The sequence below is a fragment of the Somniosus microcephalus genome, chromosome 12 (assembly GCF_052327205.1).
Source record: "Somniosus microcephalus isolate GS21.2 chromosome 12, FLI_Smic_1.0, whole genome shotgun sequence".
In the NCBI taxonomy this organism is placed as follows: Eukaryota; Metazoa; Chordata; class Chondrichthyes; order Squaliformes; family Somniosidae; genus Somniosus; species Somniosus microcephalus.
The window spans coordinates 131,324,081-131,344,908 of record NC_140998.1 but is presented as its reverse complement, the minus strand read 5'-3'; the positions used below and the strand labels follow the sequence as shown (position 1 = coordinate 131,344,908).

Sequence of the window (20,828 nt, the reverse complement as noted above, 5' to 3'; positions counted from 1 at the left end):
TTGCTTTTACTTACAGTGGTCAGTCTCTCCAGTGCAGCAAACCTCTCGTCCCAAGTGGCTGTTGATTTTTCAAATGCCTCATGTCTCTTGATCAGTTTTTCAACCTCGTCCACATTGCTGCCCAGATCACGGCCGTTAAGGTAGGACTCCTGAGTAATCAGCCATGCTTCAGCAACTGAAGCATCCCTTGCAAACTGACACACTTCTAGTACTAGAAAAAACAGAAAAACACAATAAGGCAAAGTTTTAATCAGTTAATATGGGCAACAACAAAAACCCACACCTGCTGCTTTTCCTAATGTTTAGGTTGTTGGAGATGTTTAGGCACCAGCACATTGTTCACACAGTAAATTGATTTCTAAAATGATTTAACAGCCTTAAACCACCACTAGGTTTATTTAATTCATTCTGAAAAGTGCTCTGTGAGCTGATGACATCTTGTGGTGAAAACCAGGTTCAGGCTCAACTAAAAACCTAAACGGATGAAAATTAAATCCATTTTAGAAACAATTACTTGCTTTACTTCAATTCCATTATTTGTAAGGTTTATTTTAAAACAATTTTTCAAAGTAATTCACTAATGTAACTGAACCCATGTCTCCCTCTACCCTGCATCTAAGTCAGATTCAATGGTGAATTTATCATGTCTATCATCACATCATTTGCTGCCTTGGAAATGGGGAAAGGTTAGGGCTGACCTTAGGCCTATGCTGTCTATGCAGTCAAATAGGGCCCTATGTTTCAGAGGGCACTGTCCCTAATTTTATAATCCATTTGTTTTCCCTCTGTCATCCACTTTAACATGCAGTTTTCCTCTTGCCTCTTTGGCATCATATCACATGTGGTTGACATGCGTTACTATTTCCATAGCACCATGCAAGTGTGCACAGTTTCCCCAGCAACATATCACATATCACACAGAACATAGCTCCTCCAATGGGAAGCTTCCAAATTCACCCAGACTGTAGATATGTCCAACTCCCATGGATTTTTGACCAGATGAGAATGCTTTTGCCTGCAACATCTGGGAACTGATAAAATACTCATGATCTGCATATTACAGTATGAGCCTTCACTGAGGCTGAAGCCAGTGGAATCTGTACAAATATGAAGTTCAATGCTTTATCAGTTTCCTTCAGTACAAAGATAATGGGAGGAATTGTAACCCCCAAAAATGGGCAGTATAGGGTCAGGTGGGATGTCAAAATGTTAAAAATCTGAATCCCGACCCCAAACCACCTCCAACCCGCCCACTTCTGGTTTTAATGGAGATGGGATGGGGGACAGGTGACAAGCAACAAGCAACCAACCCGCTCACAGAAGGCGGAATGGCAATTTAAATATTATAATGAGACTGGGAGCCTCACATTTAACAACCATATTAAGATCGGGGGACATCAGGAAACCCGGCAGCTAAAGGGAAGCGAAGACTACTGGATCTAACAGGTAAGTGCCTTTCCGATCTTCCCCCTGCTCTGGCCTCCGATCTTCCCGATGTCCCCTGCCTCAGGACTCTCAATCTTCCTCCGCCCGCTCTGGCCTCCATGGTCTCCCCCGGTTCACGACTTCCGATCTTCCTTCCACCCCCACACTCACCACCCCCCCCGCCCCCCCCCCCCCCGCTGCCAGCCTCCCCAATGTTGCCTGGTTCACGACTCCTGATTTTCCTCCCCCTCCCCCTCCCCCACCCCCCCCGATCCCTCCCTTCCTCCTCTCTGCTCCCCGACTTGCGGCCTGTTGCCGAAGGCCTACCCACACGGTGACAAGAAATGCCCCGAGCTCAATGCAGCACCCACCTGGCCCGGCCCCGCCCCGCCCCACCTCAGAGTTAATATCCTGCCCAATGAAGTACTTTTGAAGTGTAGTCACTGTTGTAGCATAGAGAAATACCGCAGCTTATTTGCACACAGCAAGGTTCCACAAACAACAATGATTTAATGACCAGGTAATGTTTTAGTGGTGTCAGTTGAGGGATAACTATTAGCCAGGACACCAGGGAGAACTCCCCTGCTATTCAAAATAGTGGGATCTTTTATGTCCAGCTGAGCAGGCAGACAAGGCCTCAGTTTAACGCCTCATCCGAAAGACGACCCCTCCAACAATACAGCACTCACTCGGTACTGCACTGAAGTGTCAAGGAAAGACAAATGCGTGGACAGTGCTTCACTTACAAAGGCGTAACCAGTACCAGCGCTCTTCCCATTTATCCATCATCGATTTTCTCTTCTCTGTGAGTTGCACCAGCTTTTCTTTAATCTAAAAAGGTGAGGATTTGTCAACATCAATGGCACGTTCTGGCATTTTCAATTTTACAGAGCGATTTTTGAAGGTAATATAATGGGATTTATACTAGAATATAGGATGATATGTATGCTGGAGTGTATTACAAGACAGTGATACATCAAGTGGTTCTCACTAATGCCATTATGAATTGTGTTAATGAAGTTTGAACAGTTCAGTGCATATTATAGTTGAAAAGCACATGACCACCTGTTTCAGTTTATATAATAAACACAGAAAAATAATGTCAGTGTTTCTTTTAAACAAACCAGATGTGAAAGAAGCTGCTGAACCTCACCAGATGCATACTCCACATATCAATTTTGGCTTTGATGGGGGTTGGGGGGGTGGGGAGGGAGGGAGGTGAAAGCGACAGTAAATCATCTACAAGCGAAATACTTTGGCTGGTAGCCCTCGCCCATCCCCAGTGGTTATATAAACATACTTTTGTTTCAGATCCATTTCCATTTCCTGCCATTGTATCACATGATTTGAATATGACACATACTACAATGAATGACATAGTAGATTACAGAAAAATACCCTTTAGATATTATATCAGCATTCTGGCAACTGAGATAGTTACTTACTAGTTTCGATATTAGATACATGTTTTGTTTCTATAAATTCACATTGTTTTTTTTTGGCTTAATTCATAATGAAAAATATTTATTCAGAAAGGGTAATAAGTAGTCAGAATAATCTGGTAGGCAAGGTATTAGAAACAAGACATTAGGGGCATTCACAATGCAATTGGATCCTAGTTTGGGAGAGTTAGGGCATTCAATAGGTGAGCTTCGATGGCAATTCCTCATTCTTGGCTGTTTTTATGTGCTAATCTATAACCGCAACAACAACTTGCATTTTTATAGCACCTTTTACACAGTAAAACGTCCCAAGGCACTTCACAGGAGCGTAATCAAACAAAATTTGGCACGAACCACAAAGAGATATTAGGACAGGTGACCAACCTATGTAGCATGCCACGACCTGTGTGTTATCCTAAATATAGCACACTACAGGCCATGTGCTGGCCTATGTATAGAACACTATAGCCTACATGTTAATCTGTATATGATACTGCAGACTACTTGTCAACCTACATATAGCACAAGCCAGTCTGTGTGTTACATATATGGCATACTGTAGCCTACATGATCACCGTATATTATGTAGCAGACTACAGCCTAAGTTTTCTGAGTGTGCACCAGGAACAAGATACCGTGCCAACCACCAGATGCACATCGGAAAATCACAGGCGTTTTGGGTGCTTTGTGCCTTGATTTTCTGATACACACTGAAGGCAGATGAGGTACTTACCGCGGGTGCAGACTGGGAAAATTTACCACTACATACTAACTTACATATAACACATTTTAGGCTGTGTTATCCTACATGCAACATATTTTTCAATTCAGCCATAAACAAAGATCTTCTATTATTGCATATAAATCCTTCACACGACAATTTAAATAAATAATAACGAGTTGAAAATTCCCACCGAGTTATACAATGTGAACAGCTGTACCAGAACCATTTCATTCAGCTTCAAAAAGGTCAATGCTGGAAGTCAAACCACAGTACACCAAAACAAGAAAAGTACGTTTATAAAGCATGGCAACATCCTGCCCATCCTCACCTCCTCAGAAGCATGATGCTTGCGGGCTAACATTGTCTTGCCCAGGTCAATACAGGAAGTGAATTTCCTGTTCCTGGCATCAATCTCTGCTCTGATTCCCTGGTGGTACTTCATCAGTAGCTCCACAGAAGAGACATCCCTGTCATCAAACATAACAATTGAACAAAATGTTTAATTTAATAAGAAAGGAAGTGTTGTCAAAGCATATCATTGACTTGATTGTATGAATCATTGGTTTCACTGTACATCAGACATGGGAAAATTAAGTTTAAAAAAAATGAAATGGTATGTTTATATATTGACTATTATTTGCCATGAATTGGCTCAAAAAACTTGAAGTGAATCTCAATTGTGAATCCATTAGCACATGTCCTCAGCTGTCATTGAGTGAGGAGGCCATTGGAATGCTACCATGATACTTTAAAAAGCGACCTCAAAAAATTAGCAGTATATAGCATGTGAAGTAATAGCCACAGGGGAAATCATTTCAAGGCTGGAGTCTCATCTTAAGGATCAGATGAGTTTTGCCCAAGTGGTTTATGCCTGGTGATCACTTCCAGGCATGTTACGTTCTCTATGAAATAATTAAAGTGGTTACTCCATTATTAGTAAGAACATGTTACTTTTTACTGGTGTGCTGGGTAACACATTCATGGGACTTGGAAAATCTCACTGTATAGTGGTTGTCAGGAAATGCAGAGTATTAGAGCAATCTATCTATATAATCCATCCTTAATTGCACCTATCATCTTTAACAACTTATAGAGCAAGAGCTTTATAAATTCATAAGCAAAAAGCTTGAAAGATTTTATTACTGTGTGTTCAGTTATAACTAGTTTTGTTTACAGCTTTGCCACTGCCTACCTGATCTCCTCCAACCATATGCCCCAGCATACACCCTCCACTCTTCTGACTCTGGTCTACCGTTGAAAGGATTCGGCAGCAAGAAAGCTTCATGCTCTGGCAACATTCATTTGTACAGGAGGAGCCGTACATAAGCCAGATGTTGGCGGCAGGTCACTGTGCGGCAGATGATACAGCACTGTTACAGCCTATCTTTAAAAGTGGAGGCGGTGAAGACAAGTCTCTTCTGACATGGCCAGGTATGTGTAGAGGGGTCTACTAATGCAAGTTATGGGGTAGTGATGCATGTGGTCAAAATGCCTCACCTGCACAGTAACTGTATGTTGGCTGTTGCATCTCTTCTTCATCATCTCAATCTTGTAATGCATTTTGAAATGATAATGGAATACTCATCTTCAGCTCCTTATGTGGTACAATTTAAATACCAGCAGCAACAAAGAATAATGAAGAGAAATACTGGCAGGAACCGACACAAAATTATTCTCCCCTAAATCGTCTGTTGCAAACCTGGGTGCCTTGTACAAGGTTATGTACCCAATTTTCTGACCTGCACCCATTGCCCACGAGACCCTGCAAAATTGGAGCTATTGACAACAGATTTAATCTGTTGGAAATTATATTATTTATTCCTAATAACTATTTTCATCAACTCAGATTTGATTTTTGTCATCGAGTGCTGTCAAATATTTCAAAGATCATATCTGACATTAGTAGATGATATTGCCAGTGCCAAGAATATAGGCTCACAACTGTTGTTACCCAGTGATTTCCCAATCTCCATGCTACTGAGAGAGCCTAGAAGGAAGCCAAGTCCTTTTACACAGAGAATGAAGGACATCATAGGGAGAATCATCCATGAACCACTCTTGAGCACCTTGCTATGAACAATTATTGAGTTATGAGAGTAAATTGTTCACTTGTTCTTTCAGGTCAGATAAACATAACATGGGAGGACACAAAAAAGGCCAAAGGAAGAAACAGGGAAAAACAGAAAAAAATCAAATCAAATCTGACGTGATGTATAACAGTAAGAGTCGTCATGCAACTCCTTAGGGTTAGCATTTATCTAATTAAAGAAAGGTTTTCAGAATTAACAGAGCAAGACTGATCAGACAAATCAATTGCCATCTCTTAAAAAACAGCCTACAAATATTGCAGGGCTATGGGGAATGGACATGAGAATGAGACTAATTAGATAGCTCTTTCTAAGAGCCGGCGCAGGAACCATCTCCAGATCAAGAGCAAATGAGCTGAAGCAGATAAACTATAATTTTCCAGTGATTTAATGTCATGTCACTTTCTGAAAACTGGCTAAACAACAGCAGTCAAATGTTTTCCAGATGAGCAGAAGGTGCTTGGTGATTCAGGTGATTTGACACTTCAAGTGAGTTTGATTATTCTGCATAAGTTTATCCTATGGCGATTGCAATATGATTCCTGCAGAGCATTGCTGATTATGTCAGTCTAATCTATGAAGGTCATGAAGTCCACCTGGAACGCCCTTGTGCAGAGTTGGCCAGATACAAATGTGGCACTGTAAAGCATCCCTCCACACCAGCTGACTTTGAGGCACAGATGCAATGTGCAAATGAAGATGGCATTTGTGGAGGAACAGTGGGGATAATTAGAGCAAAGTAGGTCAATATATTCCAGTTTTGTTAATATTTGTTTTGAAAGGATTTGGAGTTACATTCATACATTTATTCCCAAATTAGCAATGATTAAGATGCAGAGGCTAGGAACAGAGGGTTACTGGTAAGCATTTATAAAATTTATAAAACCAGGCAACATGGAGGCTGTGGGTACACCTCCACCTTTCCCCTCCCCTAATGTTCATTTTTTGTTTTCCAGGAGATTTACACCCTCATCTCAGGGTGGATTTCAACAGAACTTATTATCTTGCAGAGTTCTGAAATAGTTTGAATTAGGAACCAGAGTTCAGGTCAATTCGATACAGCAAAGGCTATGGGCCCCGACAACATCCCAGCTGTCGTGCTGAAGACTTGTGCTCCAGAACTAGCCGTGCCTCTAGCCAAGCTGTTCCAGTACAGCTTACAACACTGGCATCTACCAGACAATGTGGAAAACTGCCCAGGTATGTCCTATCCACAAAAAGCAGACAAATCCAATCCGGCCAATTACCGCCCCATCAGTCTACTCTCAATCATCAGCAAAGTGATGGAAGGTGTCATCGACAGTGCTATCAAGCGGCACTTACTCACCAATAACCTGCTCACCGATGCCCAGTTTGGGTACCGCCAGGACCACTCGGCTCCCGACCTCAGTACAGCCTTGGTCCAAACATAGGCAAAAGAGCGGAATTCCAGAGGTGAGGTGAGAGTGACTGCCCTTGACATCAAGGCAGCATTTGACCGAGTGTGGCATCAAGAAGCCCAAGTAAAATTGAAGTCAATGGGAATCAGGGGGAAAACTCTCCACTGGCTGAGTCATACCTAGCACAAAGGAAGACAGTTGTGGTTGTTGAAGGTCAATCATCTCAGCTCCAGAACATCGCTGTAGGAGTTCATCGGGAGAGTGTCCTAGGCCCAACCATCTTCAGCTGCTTCATCAATGACCTTCCCTCCATCATAAAGTCAGAAATGGGGATGTTTGCTGATGATTGCACAGTGTTCAGTTCCATCCCCAGATAATGAAGCAGTCCATGCCCGCATGCAGCAAGACCTGGACAACATTCAGGCTTGGGCTGATAAGTGGCAAGTAACATTCGTGCCACAGAAGTGCCAGGCAATGGCTATCTCCAACAAGAGAGAGTCTACCCACCGCCCCTTGACATTCAATGACATTATCATCGCCGAATCCCCCACCATCAACATCCTGGGTGTCACCATTGACCAGAAGCTTAACTGGACCAGCCACATAAATACTGTGGCCACAAGAGCAGGTCAGAGGCTGGGTATTCTGCAGTGAGTGTCTCACCTCCTGACTCCCCAAAGCCTTTCTACCATCTACAAGGCACAAGTCAGGAGTGTGATGGACTACTCTCCGCTTGCCTGGATGAGTGCAGCTCCAACAACACTCAAGAAGCTTGACACCATCCAGGACAAAGCAGCCCGCTTGACTGGCACCCCATCCACCACCTTAAACATTCACTCCCTTCACACTGGCGTACCGTGGCTTCATCTACAAGATGCACTGCAGCAACTCGCCAAGGCTTCTTCGACAGCAACTCCCAAACCGGCGACCTCTACCACTTAGAGGGACAAGGGCAGCAGGCGCATGGGAACACCACCACCTCCAAGTTCCCCTCCAAGTCACACACCATCCTAACTTGGAAATATATCGCCATTCCTTCATCGTCGCTGTGTCAAAATCCTGGAACTCCCTCCCTAACAGCACTGTGGGAGTACCTTCACCACATAGACTGCAGCGGTTCAAGAAGGCGGCTCACTGCCACCTTCTCAAGGGCAATTAGGGATGGACAATAAATGCTGGCCTTGCCAGCGACGCCCATATCCCCAGAATGAATGAAAAAGTAATTCTAAATTACCGTGGCTTCTCTTCTGTTTCAATCTGTCTAATAATGCTCTCCATCCAGGACATCAAATCTCTGACCATACTGAAGAAGCGGAATTTCTCAGCAGTATCAATTAACTGGGTACGCCGGCCATCACAAGCATCCAGAAGTGCCTTCCAGGCCTCAACCACCTCCTGCTCTTGCTTCTGGATGGCTGCAGCTTTATCCCCTGCATATGCTGTCTGCAAACGACCTGCATCCTCCTGGAACTGCTGAACCTGTTAACGAGAAGATCCGTTTCCTTATCCGTGCAGGACAAACAAGGAGAGTCACTAATACTTTACATGTTGTTTCCCTGCATCTTCTATCTGTAATTAAATGTCCAATTGTAATTGCCTACATTCTGGCCAGATGCTGTGTAAGATCGCTCCACTCACTTTAAAATGTACACTACAGCCTCAATTAAATGAGAATAATACTAATGACAATTATATGTAATTGAAATGACATTGAATGTAGACTTTGAAATGTTAGTGAGGTGCTACATGATTTGCAGTAGGGTAAAATAAAAGCTTATTTTTCAGATCTATAAATTAAGAGCTTAGCAATTAATCAAAACAAGAACTAAAACTTTTGGAAGTTATCTTTAAAGAAAAAAATTCTGCCAGATTTTAAATTAACACAAATCAGTCATCACAACAAAACACATAAAATTACCCTAGGGAAAAAAAATCAGCGTATCAGTTGCATTTTATGAATCGAGGGGCGCAACTATGCGCCAGTATGTGGAATTTTTCACCACCTGGTGTACAAGGCTTTAATATGATGTCACAATACATAGGAACATAGAAATTGCTAAATGAAAAAAGACCAAGTTCTACCAAGTTTGTCTTCTACCATCCTGGGTGTTGCATGATTAAATAATAATGGAGTTGTTGACTAATTACAGTAACAAATCACGGTCAATTAGTCTACAACAGACCCAGACATGAGGTGAGCAAACCCCCCAAATGATAGAAAGCTTTGGGAACCATAGGTCCAAAGTCACTTGTTCCTCCCAAGCATGTTACACTTACTGTATGTCATGTCTCAAATTACTTGTATACTGTGTCCCAAAATATTACTGTCTGAGAGAAATTGATATAATTTGCATTTGTATATTGTAATTTTGTTACTATTTGTCTGTGCTAAAGTTTCCATTTCCACCATACGTTAGGGACATTGTACGGTACCTGTATTCCAAGGGAATGAATGTCGCGTTCAAACGTGTTATGCATTCTGTGGAAAGACTCTGCTGTGTTTGCATCACGGCCCAGCTCCTCTGGCAACTCCTTGTGCTTTTCCTGGATCAGGCTCAGGAGCTCTTTGCCATCATAGAAGTATTTGTGGAGTTCGTAGGAGGCAGTCAGCAGCTGTGTGCGAGTATCTATTAGTTCTAACAGGTCAGCCCAGGCCTCGTTCAAGCTGTCCTTCCATTCTGCAATGTCAGCTGCTTCTGAATGGCCTGAGTCAATGAGGTCATCTATCAGCACATTCACATTGTCCATTCTTTCCTGACCAATTGTCCCCGTCTCCCGGGCAAACTCACGGAATTTTTCTCTCAGCAACTGCAAGTGGAAAGCAAAACATAGTAAACTGTTGTTAGTTGTTCTTATTGACTAATCACAGTAATCAATCTGCTTATTAAATAAAACATAATGCTCTTTAACATGTCTGATCTGAAAGATTATATTCTGTACAAATTGTGAAAATACAGCTAAGACTCTGTAATTAGAATCTTCTGGTAATCACAAAGGTTGCTCACTTAATTAGAGGTTTTTTTCTCAATTGAGGTTTATGCACAGATTCGCCAAGCTCATTTTTCAAGTTTAGTTTCATATAACTGTGCTTTAAGTGGTGGCTGCACTATTTCTGCACAAACATTTTCTTCTTTCACCCCGCCACCCCCTCCCCACTTCTCCGCCCTCTATTTTCATTCTTGTTCTCTATAGTAATGTCCTGATCTCAACACTGACCCAGCTTGTGCACCCACAAACCAAAACTTAGAAAATAAACTAAAATCTAATCAAACACATCTCAAAACCTGCACCAGAAAGAGACACAAGAAAGCAAACTGTTTGAAAAACAAGTTACCGTCTAAAAGATTTGATTAAAATTGTACTTTTAAATGCTGCCAATGTGTTATTAAACAGTTAAATACTGTACTCACTGTAACTTGGTCATAGTCTTGTCCTAGTTCCTGTGAAGATGCTGCAAAGTCCCTTTCTGCAATCCACTGCTCCAGATCCGTTACCTCACGGTTCAACTGGAAGAGATGGTACATATCCTCCAATTTTTTCTTACGCTCATTTGTTAGATCTTTGAGTCCTGCGAACAGCTTATCCACCTGTCCCTGACGCCTAATGATCTGCTCACTGTAAATCAATCAGACTGTCAGTTATCAGTTGATTCCAACAATATTTTATGACTTACATCCTAAATGGTGGAGCAACACATTGGTATAAAAACACGCTGCATCACAGACTGGAAGATGCAAAGAAAGCAAACTTTCTGAGTGTGGAGCAACAGAATGCAGTTGAGTTAAAGAGGAAGTTTAGTCTTGACGAAGAGTTAGGTGAGGAATGAGAATTGGAGTGGATGCAACAGGCTAGATTACATAAGAGTTAATGGTTAACCCCTGAGTAATAGTATGGCAGGGTAGGCAAGATCTGCAGCGTGTGGACCTCGCATGATATGGGTGTTCATTGAAATTTAGAATATCCACAACAACCTCAAGTGGAAGAAATGTCTCCAGATGAACTTGCTCAAAATGAATGGACATCGCCAACAGCTGGAGACAATCAGTAAATTACACATGGAGGAAGGGTTGAGTTTAGGTTCCTTCAGAAGATAGGAGGTTGCTAGTTAAAACTGAAGTGCATGTAACTGGAGGTAGCTTTGTGACATGGATAGGTAGAAGACAGAAAGTGAGATCAAATATCATGCTTAGATTGGTGAACAGTGACAAATGGTGTTTCCTAGGATTGGTGTTAGAGCCCCAGCTTTTCATTGGAGAGATAAATGAGACCTCACTTTGAGCATGGGGAAGTACATCCAAATGTTCAGATGATAGCTAAACTAGAAGGTTTTAGGAACTGTGAAAATAAAACAGATAATTGCAAAAAGACATCGATAGATTAAGAAAATGGGCAGAATGATGGCAAATGTAGTCTACTATAACCAAGTGTTAGATAGTACACTTTGGACATCAGAAAGGCAAATGCCAATATAATTTAAAGGAGGAACCACTGGGTGGAGTGGGGGGTAAATGAATAAAGGCTTTAGCGGTCCCAATACATGTCATTAAAAGCTAGCTCACAAAGGGTACAAAGGGTGACCAAAAAAGCTAATACGATACTGACCTTATATCACAAGAGTCTTATAATGTAAAAGAAAGTAAGTATAAATGCAATTTTTAAGAGCCTTTGGAATATTGTTTCCTGTTTTGGCACCTTATCTTAAGGAGGTTATATTAGCCTTGGAGAAAGTCCAGTGACAGTTCATCAGGATGACACGTAGAATAAGGGGACATTTGATAAGATTGGGTTATATTTCTTAGAGATGAGGAGGGTAAGGGGTGATTGTTAGAGGAATTAGCAAGATAGATAAGGAACAACGCGTCCCTCTAGTAGGGAATTCTTGATCGAGGGGACATATTCTTAAAAGTCTAGCTAAACCAGTTAAAAATAAATCTAGGAAAGGCTGAACAGGCTGCGGGCTCTTTTTTCTAGAAAAGAAAAGGCTGAGAGTTGGCCTGATAGAGGTCTTTAAAATGATGAAGGGGTTCGATAGGGTAGACGTAGAGAAGATGATTTCACTTGTAGGGGTTTTAAAAACTAGGACCATAAATAGAAGATAAGCACCCCAAAAGCTTAGGTCCACTAGAGATTTTATTGATTTTTGTTCCTTTTAATAACAACAAATTCAAACTCCTTTAACCCATGTACTTTAACATTAATAAAAGAAAATCTAACTTATTAGTGCTATTTTGACATAAAACTTCCTCTAATTAGCATCATTAATTAATTGTTTTTGTTAGCGTTTCTGAAGGTCCAAGACTACCACAGTATTACTACTCACCCCTCAGGGTGCTCTTTAGCAAGATGTTTCTGGGCCCTGTCTGCGAGCTCTTGAATAGTCTTCCCATAATCTAATACAGCCTGCTGCAGGGTCAGGTGTTTCTTCAACATCGAAGTTGCCCCAGCTTCATCCTAGAGAACCCGGAACAAAGTTGGTAAGTACACATACCTTGGAGATCGCTATTTGGACAAGTACATTCAAAATGTTACACATCAGTCAAAGCCCCTTCAAGCTCTTCTGACTTAATAGTTAATACAAGCCACTCTGTCCTAAAGACAATTTATAGCTGAGCCAAATAAAGCACAAATAATGAGCGTATCATACAGAAACAGCTCAGGCATGTAACCTGATATTATGGCATCATGTGGGTTTAAAACAGACACACATACATGGTTCCTGGCTGGCCTATTGGATAGAGCGCCTCATGAAAATGCAGCACTCCATCACGGGACCAGCTTCTTCCAATTAGATTCATCTCTCATTCCAAGGACAATATTCATGGAGGAATCTGTGAACAAGGACTTCCTACTTCCTGACTGGAAGAGGGTGTAGACATTCAAGTAAACTGCCAGGGAATAAAACAGTTTTTTTATTTCTCTCTTTAAATCTTATACTTTATTAACTAAAACTACCCTGCAGATTACAACAAAACCAAATTAATATTAACTTTAAATACAAATACACCTATTTAAGCCATAAACAATGAAAGCATGTTATTGTTGGGAGTTGGGGGAATCTGATGTGCATTTAATGGGGAAGGAGATAATGGGGCAAGTAAGGAAGGTCACTCAATACTGAATTTCTATTTCCAATAAAGGCTATTAAATCTTTTTACAACTTTCTCAGTAACTTGGTACTGAGACGTTCACAAGTGCTTTATTGGTTTGTGACTGTCTGCCAGTTGCTCGCCGAGATCTTTGGATGACTTAATGAAAAAGCACTGTCTAGCGGATCATATGCCCACGCCCATCAGTAAGACAGAATCACCCACTACTGGGAACACTGAATGTGTGTCCGAAGCCTGCCTTTCTGCTACACCACAGCTGCAGACACAGTGTTAAGCTGAATCTATCCTGAGGCACTGGGGCAGAATCTCCCCATGGTGAGTTGCACCACTTTTATGGCAATGGAAAAATAGTTGCGCCTGCTGATGGTATAGAGAGGTAGTTACACAAGGACAATTCAGTATGAAACTAAAAGAACTATAGTGGCACAAAAGCAAAATACTGCGGATGCTGGAAATATGAAATAAAAACAGAAAATGCTGGAAATACTCAGCAGGTCAGGGAGCATCTGTGGAGAGAAAAAGAGAGTTAATGGGCTGGATTTTCATTGAGGAGACGGGTAGGAGGCGGGGCTACAACTTTCGGGGTTGTAGTCCCGCCTCCATCGAGTTCTAGCCAACCCACGTGATTTTGACTTGATTGACCTTGTTGAGCCCGCCCAGTGGGCTCAGCAGGCCAATTAAGGCCACCCGGCAACAGGTGACATCACAGATTGATATTTCATCTGTCAAGAGCTTTTGACAGATGAAATATCAGCGTTTCGCAGCTGTTTGAAGCTGTCAAACACTGACGATCTGTACTCCAGGTTAATTCCTTCCTGTCAGGATGATTTAGAGATCTCTCCAGAACAGAAAGCTAAATGCTGCAACTTTTGACAGATCGCGGCCATTCTGCTTTCTGTGCCGGTGAGATGAGGGACTCCCAAGACCTGAAGGAAGGAAGGCTGTAAAGGTATGTAAATGTAAGTAAAACTTCTTTAAACACTTTAAACACACCAAACACACTTACCTATGCACTCATGTACCCATCACTCACCTGAACACTGGACATCTCGAACCCTCCAAGCCCTTCAGCCCGACGGTCCGCCTCGCTAACTTGGCGTGGTTTGGAGCCATCAGGAATCCCACATTTCAACAATGAAAATAGGGATTAGGCTAAAAGCTGCCTGTTAACTACCTGTTAACAGGCAGTTAATTGGCACTAATCCCCTTCCCGCCTCGGGGAGGCGGGTCCCAGTGCGGGGTGGGTACCTGCCTCCTTTGAAACTGGCATGGACGTGGGTTGGGGGCAGGATGGGTTTGTGCCCCCCGATTTCGGGATTTTAACCCCCCACACGCCTCCAATCCCGCCTCCACGGCTCAATGAAAATCCTGCCCAATGTTTCAGGTCCATGTCCTTTCATCAGAATGAAAGGTCATCAACCTGCCACGTTAACTTTGTTTCTCTCTCCACAGATGCTGCCTGACCAGGGACCTATAGTGGTCTTGTACAAGACATTAGTTAGGCCTTATTTGAAATATTGTGTAGAGTTTTGGTCCCCTCACGTGGTCGGTGATATAGAGGACCTGGAAAAGGTTCAAAGGAGCGTGACTAGAATGATCCCTGGTTGAAAAGCCCTGAGCTATTACAACAGATTTTGGGGGAAAAATTCAGTTGGTAGCGCCACCCGTTAGTGCCTTAAGAGGGCGCTAAGTGGGGCGCAAAGCAACTAGTGTCCGGGCGCGGCGATATCTGCGCCTCTCGCGAAATTGACTGGACATTTTGCGGCGGCACTAAACAATACCGCCACGATCTCCTGCGCCACCAGATCGTGACGTCAGTCGAGTGCGCAACGCCCCGTTAGTGCCCCAGACCGGAAATTGAGTGGCGCCCCCTGCCTTACCGCCTGCCGCTAGCAACGACAGGTTGAGGGGAGCGTTATGCTGTCAGAAAGGGACTAGGGGAGCGCTATTTAAAGGCGACCACTTCCTGCCTTTTTTTGTCGGTGACATTTTTGCACCACACATTCTGAGAGAGAGACTTCTGGAGAGATTCAACGCTGTGTGAAGGAGTTTTGGGTACTGAGCAGCGCTTTGCAGGTTGGTTTTGATTTGCCCTTCCTTGTATCAATTTAGAAGAGACTATGGGGTTCCCCTGGTTCTCTCCATTGTTCTTTCCAGCAGATTTGATGTACAGGTCTCTCCAGGCCGAGATTCAAGGCTGCAATGAGCAGGATGTGGAGGGAGAGCAAGATCATCCCTCCCCTTTAAGATAAAAACAGAAAATGCAGGAGAAATTCAGCAGGTTAAGCAGCATCTGTGAAGAGAGAAACAGATTTAATGTTTCAGGTCGATGACCATTCGTCAGAACTCCCCTTTAAGAACTGGATGGTGCCAGTGTGTCTGTGTTACATTGCTGACTGACATCACATGAGCTTCGCCAGCGCTGGGAGGTAACGCCTCGCTCCTCTGCCTTAGCGCCTTAAGAGAGGTGTGTAGCGCCTGATTTCGCACTCCAATCACCTCCAGGGGCAATAAAAGCCAAGTTTGCTGTCGGGGGCGATAATTAGCGCCAGGCGCTAAACTTTGCGCACCGCCAATAATAGCGCCCCAAACGGGGTGATACTGAATTTCTCCCCCTTTGTCTTTTTGCCTCGATTACATGACCACATGTGGGAGGGAACACTGGGAAATTAGGATGCTTAGTTGCATCATGACTATTCGAGATAAGTTTGATGGACCAGCCGGTCTTTTTCTATCCATCTTTTTGTTTGTTCCAATGAGAGTTACTTGGATCAGTTAATTTGCATATCTATTTGGTTCACGACTACATAGGATTATATAGGATATACAGCACAGAAACAGGCCATTCAGCCCAACCAGTCCATGCCGGCGTTTATGCTCCACTCGAGCATCCTCCCATCTTTCTTCATCTAAATCTATCAGCATAACCCTTTATTCCCATTTCCCGCATATGCTTATTTAGTCTCCCCTTAAATGTATCTATACTGTTCCACATTCTCACCACTCTCTGTGTAAATAAGTTTCTTTTTTATTATTCGTTCATGGGATCTGGGCATTACTGGCAAGGCCAGCATTTATTGCCCATCCCTAATTGCCCTTGAGAAGGTGGTGGTGAGCCGCCTTCCTGAACCGCTGCAGTCCGTGTGGTGAAGGTGCTCCCACAGTGCTGTTAGGGAGGGAGTTCCAGGATTTTGACCCAGCGACAATGAAGGATCGGTGATATACTTCGACTTGGAGGGAAACTTGGAGGTGGTGGTGCTCCCATGCGCCTGCTGCCCGTGCTCCCATGCGCCTGCTGCCCTTGTCCTTCTAGGTGGTAGAGGTCACGGGTTTGGGAGGTGCTGCCGAAGGAGTCTTGGTGAATTGCTGCAGTGCATCTTGTAGATGGTACACACTGCAGCCACGGTGCGCCGGTGGTGGAGGGAGTGAATGTTTAAGGTGGTGAATGGGGTATCAATCAAGCGGGCTGCTTTGTCCTGGATAGTGTCAAGCTTCTTGAGTGTTGTTGGAGTTGCACACATCCAAGCAAGTGGAGAGTATTCCATCACACTCCTTACATGTGCCTTGCAGATGGTGGAAAGACTTTGGGGAGTCAGGAGGTGAGACACTCGCTGCAGAATACCTAGCCTCTGACCTGCTCTTGTTGCCATAGCATTTATGTGGCTGGTCCAGCTAAGTTTCTGGTCAATGGTGACCCCCAGGATATTGATGGTGGGGGATTCGGCGATGGTAATGCTGTTGAATGTCAAGGGGCGGTGGTTAGACTCTCGTTTGTTGGAGATAGTCATTGCCTGGCACTTGTGTGGTGCAAATGTTACCTGCCACTTATCAGCCCAAGCCTGAATGTTGGCCAGGTCTTGTTGCATGCGGGCATGGACCGCTTCATTATCTGAGGAGTTGCGAATGGCACTGAACACTGTGCAGTCATCAGTGAACATCTCCATTTCTGACCTTATGTTGGAGGGAAGGTCATTGATGAAGCAGCTGAAGATGGTTGGGCCTACGACACTGCCCTGAGGAACTCCTGCAGCGATGTCCTGGGGCTGTGATGATTGACCACCAACCACCACAAACATCTTCCTTTGTGTTAGGTGTAACTCCAGCCAGTGGAGAGTTTTCCCCCCGATTCCCATTGACTTCAGTTTTACTAGGGCTCCTTGATGCCACACTTGGTCAAATGCTGCCTTGATGTCAAGGGCAGTCACTCTCACCTCACCTCTGGAATTCAGCTCCTTTGTCCATGTTTGGACCAAGGCTGTAATGAGGTCTGGAGTTGAGTGTTCTTTGTCCAGAGAAGTGACTAGTGTAAAACCCTTTTAAAATGTGAGTTTTGTGCTGGGTTACATGGAAATTAGAGAAGTCTTTACAGAGACAGTTATGGCTGAACATCGCAACAGCAGGTAAGTAAGGAACAGTGCTGGGCTCAGTCAGCTGACTGCCAGCTAGCTTGAGGCCAGCTGCAGGTCTCGTGACTGTTTTGTGTCACTTTTCAAGAATGTCTGTGTACTCATTGCAGACTGGAGATTGAGCCTGGGACATTATTAGCCACCAGGGAAGTGAAAACACCCACCCAAAAAATAAGCTAACCCAAATTTTTAGACCATTTTGTTAACATTCAGCTGTCAGTCAACCTCCTTCCTTCTCTGGTTCACAACAACATGTTTCAAGTAAGCACAAGACACTTGATGGTGAGTATATGGAACAGACTTTGTTGATATCTAGTATAGGTAATTGACCCAATTAGAGAGTGGGGTGGATTTTCTGCCCGGAGGAGGGATGATGGCGGGTTCACTCTTGCTCCCGGTTGCAGCCGTCCTCCATTAAGGATTATCCCTAGATTGGCTTCATTTAGGCCGACGTGCACGCTAGCCGGCCCAATCGGTGGGTGCGGGTCAGCTGCTCGCACTTGATGACGCGTTAAGAGCCTGGATATTTAAGGGGGCTGTGATGAAATATGCCATTCATCAGGCACTGTATTCCCTGTGTTTAGTTTAGTTTCAGTTTCATTTCCTTACCTGTATTGTATTGTGTGTAGGGCTCCGCCCATACCTGGCCCCTACTTAAGCAAGCCCCAGCGTGTCTCACAGCAGTACAGCAGATCTCTGGATGAGAGACACTTCTCCAATGTGTATTACTTTCTGAGTTAATAAAAGCCTTGCTTTGCTCCGTTAACGTCGAGTCTCGGATTCATTGAGGCACATCAATTTTATTAACTCAATTTTCAACGCAATGGACCAACTCTTGAAACCCAAATGTTTGGATTTGGACCCGCATGCTTCGGACGCATCGGCACAATTCGGACACTGGTTTAAGTGTATGGAATTCTTCCTGGACAATTCCGCAGCCATCACAGGCGCTACGGGTGCTGAGAGTATGAAACTCGGAATCCTGCGGAATTGGTTTACCCCCTCATCCAAGACGCCGACACGTACCCGGCCGCCTGCGACATCCTAAAGGCGCATTACCAGCAGCCTACGAACGAGGTGTACGCTAGGCATCTGCTCGCTACTCGCACACAGCCACCTGGGGAATCACTGGATGAGTTCCTAGTCACCCTGAAAACGCTTGGCAAAGACTGCAAGTGCCAAGATGTAAAAGCCGCAGTGTACACTGACGAGCTTGTTCGTGATGCCTTTATCGCAGGCCTCAGCTCCACTTACATCCGGCAGAGACTACTGGAAAAAACGGGATTGGACCTGAAACAGGCTGTGGACACAGCGCGATCCCTGGATGTGGCCCAGAGAAACTCGGATGCCTACTCTTCGGCCCGCGCCGCCCACGCTGCCACGTGTGCACCAAGGGCGCCACCATCTTGGAAGGCATCTTCCCCGCCCGGCAGCCCGACACCGTCGGGGCCCCGCTCTCCCCCCAGAAGCCCTACAACAGCCGCGACGCGTCGGGGCCCCAACTGCTACTTCTGCGGGCAGCCGAAGCACATCAGAAACCTGTGCCTGGCAAAAGGCACCACCTGCTTTAAGTGTGGTAAGAAGGGGCACTTCGGGAAGGTGTGCAGAGGGAACCCCGCTGGAAAACCCGCCACCACCGCGTGTGCGCCGTGGGAGCGGCCATCTTGGATGCCATCTTGCCCGACCTCGTGGGGTCCGCCATCTTGTGAGCAGACAACGTGGACGCCATCTTGTCTCGATCAGGGCCCTACAGTGGCATCGTTCATAGTGGACCAGACCAGACCGCACCCGCTATCCAAATCAATGGTGGACATCAAGGTAAACGGGTGCGGGGTTAAATGTTTAATTGACAGTGGAAGCACGGAGAGTTTTATCCACCCTGGACTAGCACAACAACTCTCTCTAACGGTGGTCCCTGCTCGGGGCACCATCTCTATGGCTGATAAAACCCAGACATCGACCATTATGGGTTACTGCGCGGTACAATTGTCCGTTAACGGAACTGCATACGATAATTTTAAATTACTAATCATGAAGAGTCTATGTGCGAGCGTGATCTTGGGCCTGGATTTCCAGTGCCACCACCAAAGCATCACGCTCAATTACGGTGGGTCCCAGCCGCCCCTCACAATGTGCGGTCTGGCTACCCTGAAGGTAAAGCCGCCTTCGCTATTCGCGAACCTTACTCCCAACTGCCGGCCAATAGCGACCAAAAGCAGGAGGTACAGCTGGGAGGACAGGCGGTTTATCGCGACCGAGGTAGACAGGCTCCTGAAGGAGCGCATTATCAAACGCAGCAACAGCCCGTGGCGCGCCCAAGCGGTGGTGGTGAGGGGTAGCGAGAAGAAGCGGATGGTGATAGATTATAGCCAGACGGTTAATCTATACACCCAGCTAGACGCCTACCCGCTACCCTGCATATCCGAGATGGTGAACCAAATCGCCCAATACCGGGTGTTCTCCACCATCGACCTCAAGTCAGCGTACCGCCAGCTCCCTATCAGACCAGAGGACCGCCCGTACACCGCCTTCGAGGCGAACGGACGCCTCTACCAATTCCTCAGAGTCCCCTTTGGGGTGACGAATGGGGTCTCGGTCTTCCAGAGGGAGATGGACCACATGGTCGATGACCACCACTTGCAGGCAACCTTCCCCTACCTCGACAACGTCACCATTTGCGGTCACAACCAGCAGGATCACGACTCGAACCTCGAGAGGTTCCTGAAAACCGCACAAAACCTCAACCTCACTTACAACGAGGACAAGTGCATTTTCAACACCACGCGCCTCTGCATACTAGGCAGCGTGGTGGAGAATGGGGAAATCGGACCAGACCCCGACCGATTGCGCCCCCTACGGGAGCTCCCCCTGCCCCACACTCCCAAAGCCCTGAAAAGGTGCCTGGGGTTATTTTCTTATTATGCCCAATGGGTCCCCAACTACTCCGACAAAGCCCGCCCCCTCTTGAAAGCATCCTCTTTTCCGCTCTCTGCTGAGGCCCACGCTGCCTTCAAAAGCATTAAGCGGGATATTGAGCGGGCCACGCTACAGGCAGTGGACGAGAACACTCCCTTTCAAGTGGAAAGTGATGCGTCTGACTTTGCCTTGGCGGCCACCCTCAACCAGGCGGGGCGGCCCGTAGCTTTCTTCTCGAGGACCCTCCAAGGGCCCGAGATCAGACACTCCTCCGTGGAAAAGGAGGCCCAAGCCATCGTGGAGGCTGTGCGCCACTGGCGGCACTACCTAGCCGGCAAACGC

At 45.1% G+C, this 20,828-nt stretch overlaps 1 protein-coding gene across 2 annotated transcripts in view; it reads right to left on the bottom strand.

Moving 5' to 3' along the window:
* Nucleotides 1-20,828, bottom strand: part of LOC147109531 (spectrin beta chain, non-erythrocytic 1-like) — a 490,086-nt gene that overhangs the window by 111,180 nt on the left and 358,078 nt on the right. For both annotated transcript variants that reach the window (XM_086003569.1, XM_086003568.1), the window contains exons 24-30: nt 12,378-12,508; nt 10,468-10,672; nt 9,491-9,865; nt 8,292-8,536; nt 3,920-4,058; nt 2,172-2,256; nt 15-211 (exon numbers count right to left, since the gene is read on the bottom strand). In XM_086003569.1, the coding sequence (XP_085859695.1) occupies nt 15-211; nt 2,172-2,256; nt 3,920-4,058; nt 8,292-8,536; nt 9,491-9,865; nt 10,468-10,672; nt 12,378-12,508 (1,377 nt within the window). The remainder of the gene's footprint in view (nt 1-14; nt 212-2,171; nt 2,257-3,919; nt 4,059-8,291; nt 8,537-9,490; nt 9,866-10,467; nt 10,673-12,377; nt 12,509-20,828) is intronic.